Here is a 4,755-nt window from a genome sequence, read left to right on the forward strand (position 1 = left end):
CTATCGCCAGGGTCGAGCTGCTTTTCTTCTTTTATAAATAAATTATTGGCCTTTTTAAACATCTCTATTGCTTCAGGGAACTTGGACATGTTCTCGTGTATCGTCCCTATCATCCGGAAACATCCTCCGCTGTTTTGGTAAAGATCAGACGCCTGGAGAACAGGTGCAGCCTTTTCCAGCAGTTTCAGTGCTTTATCGCGGTGTTTGAAGATCTCCAACTGGCCAACACTGCTGTTCATTCTGGCCTGGTGAACCCTGTCGGCGCCAGCTCCAGAGATTTCTAATTGGACTTTTTCGATCAGGGGAAATACATTATCTTTCAAGTAAGGTTTCTGTCCTGTTTCTTCATCATTAAAGTTGATAGCAGCAACCGTAAGTCCTTCAACGCATGTAACCAGTCCTTCCGACCTTTCCCTGTCTTTATCTTGCCCCATGTAAGCTTGAGCTGCAAGATTGTAGAAAAAAATCGCTTCGATAAAACGCTCTTCTTCGCTTAGCTGTGATGCAAATTCTTGCAATCCCTCTCCGTTAACTTCGATTGTGTCGGCTATAAATGCAGTTAGTTTCGTGCTAACTTGCTGTACCTTGTCGTAATGTCGTAACCTCATAAGTACGCTGTAATAGTCGAGGAGAAAATTGGCCTCCGCCATCTGTGCAGACGAATTGTATATCCTGTTCATTCGTACATAGGCTTCCTCTGGATTACTAGTGTCTATGGTAAGAAAAAGTCAATAATTTTAATAAATATATATTTCCGTGAAACTTAAGGTGTTATTTAGTAATAGGAAAGTACCCCAAAAAATGTTGCACACTTTAGATTAGTGGTCGGCAAACTTTTTTGTAGCGGCCCCAAGTACTCTATTCTGAGATATTGAAGGCCCACTACGTAAAACCACTAGGAAAACGGTGACGGTTTTAGGATATTTAATTTCAAGGTTAAATATTACATGGCGCCTTAACTGATGCCTAAAACACTTGTTATAATGTAAAACATGTCTATAAGTAGTTGAACTACAGTTTGCATTAGTAGTATGGATTACGACGTGTGAACTCGAATTTTAAACCAAACATTGCGCCAAGCACTTTACTTCCTCTTTAAATGTAATTAAACGCTTTTTAAGTGCAAAAAAGATCCGAGGCCCGCCTTATTAAAAGTTATTCTAACATTTTAATAACACAATTCTTAAAAATATAGTTAGCTCCATCAGGCAACATATCAATAGATAGAAATCGCTCTTCTGATGTAAACGAAGTATAAACCGACGTTTCGGCAGCAGATACCAGCCAGTGGCGTAGCCAGCCGAAAATTTTTTTGGGGGGGCAAAAGTTTGAACTTGAACTAGTAAGAGTATTTGTTTGTGACACCGCCTATAGATGCAGAAAAAGACAAGACACGCTCAAACGCACTGGGGTCAGTGTGGAATTTCCAGGTTGTGACATAACTTCTCCAGTTTCAGAACTACTCTTCTAAAACCTTTTATTGCAAGCATTGGCGTATGTTTTTTTCTCGACTTGCTTCCTTTCTGAGCCTGTCTAGCTCAGTTGGTAGAGCGACGGTCCCGGCTTGACAGGAGGGTCGTGAGTTCGAATCTCACTGCAGGCTTTAGTTGTTTTTCTAGCTTGCCTTTGCTTGCATCATGTGGTGACTTCACTAAGTTCATTAAAGAACATCACAGCTCTAGAGTTTGTTTATTTTGGTAAAGTTTAAGGTTGGAGGATATTAGTTTCAAAGCAGAAGCAAGATTATATTGATTCACACAAAGCGAAAAAAGCCTTTATATCGCTTAAGTTGCACAAACTTTTATTTTTGAGTGTGCGACGAGACCCACGATGCCTTTAAGCAAAAATTGTTTTTAAAAGTAGGGTTAGATATACTAAAAACCTAGATATTAATGCGTAGAGCACGCAAAAGTCTAGCACATATGGTAGCTAAAATAGAAAAAAAAAACAGTTTGGGGGTGTAGACTTGTAGTTATAATAGACAAAAAATCCAGTTTTGGGGGGACATGGCCACATTGATTTTTGTCAGTCAACTAATTCCGGTTAATCGTAAAAAGGCCACATGGTAAGACGACACAGTGGTAAAATCTAAAAATCTGATATATTGGCTTACCGATAATGTCAGCCAATATTGCACTCCTACAGATATTGCGATAATGTTAAATTTAGACAGATGTTTTACAATAAGTTTTTTAAACCTTTTCTTAAAAACAGATTTTATGATTTTTTAACTTACAGTTTGTCGTTTGCTTTCATTTTTCATGGCTAATTTTGATTTAACATATTTTAGTTATATTGTTTGCATAATACAAAGTTAATATGTGAAATAATAGTGTATAGTTGAATAGTTAGATAAACTGAAACTAATTTGAATTAATTTAAGATATTAATGTATCTCAGGTTTATAAATAATTGGTATTGGTTGGTAAAAACATAAAAAATCAATAATGAGTATCAGTCAAAAAAGATCAAAGTCAATGGTAAATTAAGGTCTCACCTCCCAAACTTTTCTTTTTTCAAGAAATAACATAAAATATTATATAAAAAACAAACACACCTTTATAAAAAAGTTTTGCGTTTCTCTTGGAATTCCAGCTGGCAAATTTCTTCTTCTTCGTTCAACGTCCCTGTTCACTCGCGTCCAGTCGATTTTGATATATCCACACTGGTTGGCGACTTGTATCATCAACAACCCCCCTCCAACTGCGGAAGCGGCAAATTTTCCAACTTTCTTGAAGATGTATCCCACAGCCCTGTGAAAATATGCATTAAAAAAAAAATATATGTTATTAAAAAATGAAGTTCACTACTAAAAGTTTTATTAAATGTTAAGAAAATACACTTTTCTAATAAAATTAAGTAAAATAGGGAATGGAAAGAAATGTTTATCTCTGTATCCCACAGCCCTGCGAAAATATGTATTAAAGGTTACATACTGCCAGAGTTTTTGTAAGGTTTTGTTTTGCTAAACTCTCATAAAAAATGAGAGACAGCCAAATACCTTTTGAGTTGAGGTATGCAACTATTTCTAAGAACTCAAATGTATTTTTAAAAATGTACACCACAACCCTGCAAATAAAAGTTATTGAGCATATTTTTCATCAAACCTATTATAGAGAAACGTGATGTTTTTTATAAACTAAAACATTAGAAGAAAAAAATTAAACACAGCTTCGTTTATCAAGCCATAGGTAAGATTTTTTTAAGTTAACTACGAAAAGTTTTATTAAATGTTAAGAAAATACACTTTTCTAATAAAATTAAGTAAAAGGGATGGAAAGAAATGTTTGTCTATATACCCCACGGCCCTGCGAAAATAGGTAATGAAGACTCCATACAGCCAGAGTTTTGTGGGGTTTGGATTTTCTAACCTCTTTTAGACAACAAAAGACCTTTTGAGGTATGCAACTATTTTTAAGGACTTACATCTAACGCAAACTTTTATTTTTAAAAATGTACACCACAGCCTTGCGAAAAAAAGTTAATGAACACAAATTAGTTCAAAATTATTGAAGAAACATGAAGTGATTTTATAACTACAAAAAATATAAAAACAAAACCTCAATATGCCTTTATCAGAATTTAAGTTTTTTTTATAAGGATTTGAATAAATTAGATAATAAAAGTTTTATTCAATGTTAAAAAATAAATTTGCTGCATTCCCAGCATTCTTTAATAAGTTGATATTCTTTTTTAAACAATTATAATTATTATTAGCAAAAGCAATTTTTGCCATAATTACCCTCCAATTACATTATTGAAAACATTATAGAATACTGTGATTTCCAGGTATATCTTTTGTAAGTTAATTGTATTGGATAGGTACTAATTGTATAACTGAAACTATGCCCAAAAGTATTCAGTAAAAATACTTACCAAACAGTAAGGAGAATGCACAAACACAACATAAAATGTACAAAGTCAGCATACCACCCACTTGCTCCTCCAATTGCGATTTGCGTCGCAGGTTTGTATTGCACAAGCGCACCCGCCCCAAAATAGCGGTCAAGAATGCTGGAGGCCCTTTCGTTAAGTTCATCTGTATCAAGAAACTCATAGACATCGTCGATTGGATTGGCTGTTGAAAAAAATAGATCAAGTTGAAATTTTAATAAAAAAAACAGTCCACTAATGTGATTCATCTACAGTATATATGCATGATTTTGGTAAGCGTAGTTAATTTCAATATTTTTTCTGGTTATAACTAGGTATGTCAGTAAAAATATCAGAACAGAGCCAAACCATTTAGTATTGTATTTTTTTATTTTTTTTCTGTTTCAATAATATTTAATTATTTCAAATAAAATGTTGGGCGCTGGTCTAGAATCCTACCACAACGAAACACCATTTGGGTTAGGGTGCGGGTTAGCGTTTGGGTTAAGGTGGGTCAAGTATTATTATTAAACAAAGAATATAATAATACTTGACCCACCCACACCCAAACGCTAACCTGCACCCTAACTCAAATTTTGTGCGTTAATTTTAGAACTGTGGTAGGATTCTAGACCAGCGCCAAATGTTGTCCTTTAAATTGTTGTGTTGTCCCACAGATGCCATATATTCATAAATAGTAAAAATTCCTCAACATATTACATAAGGATTCGATATTCTGGATTCGTTATTCTAAATTCCGAAACCTACTATTCCAAAATACTTTGGGATTCTACTTTGAACATCCCTACTCATAACCTACAATAATTCAACCAACATATTGATAGTACTACCTATTGGTATGGGCTGATCATCATCTGTCAT

The 4,755-nt window shown here is 34.5% G+C and overlaps 1 protein-coding gene across 1 annotated transcript; it reads right to left on the reverse strand.

Moving 5' to 3' along the window:
- Positions 1-533: 533 nt before the first annotated feature.
- On the reverse strand, positions 534-4,755 carry LOC146146723 (FUN14 domain-containing protein 1-like). Its single transcript, XM_083386998.1, has 4 exons — positions 4,725-4,755; positions 3,931-4,078; positions 2,558-2,753; positions 534-712 (listed from the first exon to the last, which is right to left on the reverse strand). The coding sequence occupies exons 1-4, from the start codon at positions 4,753-4,755 to the stop codon at positions 677-679; spliced, it is 411 nt and encodes a 136-aa protein (XP_083243124.1). The 3' UTR covers positions 534-676.

The sequence above is a fragment of the Ascidiella aspersa genome, chromosome 4 (genome assembly GCF_963924565.1).
Source record: "Ascidiella aspersa chromosome 4, kaAscAspe10.2, whole genome shotgun sequence".
NCBI lineage: Eukaryota > Metazoa > Chordata > Ascidiacea > Phlebobranchia > Ascidiidae > Ascidiella > Ascidiella aspersa.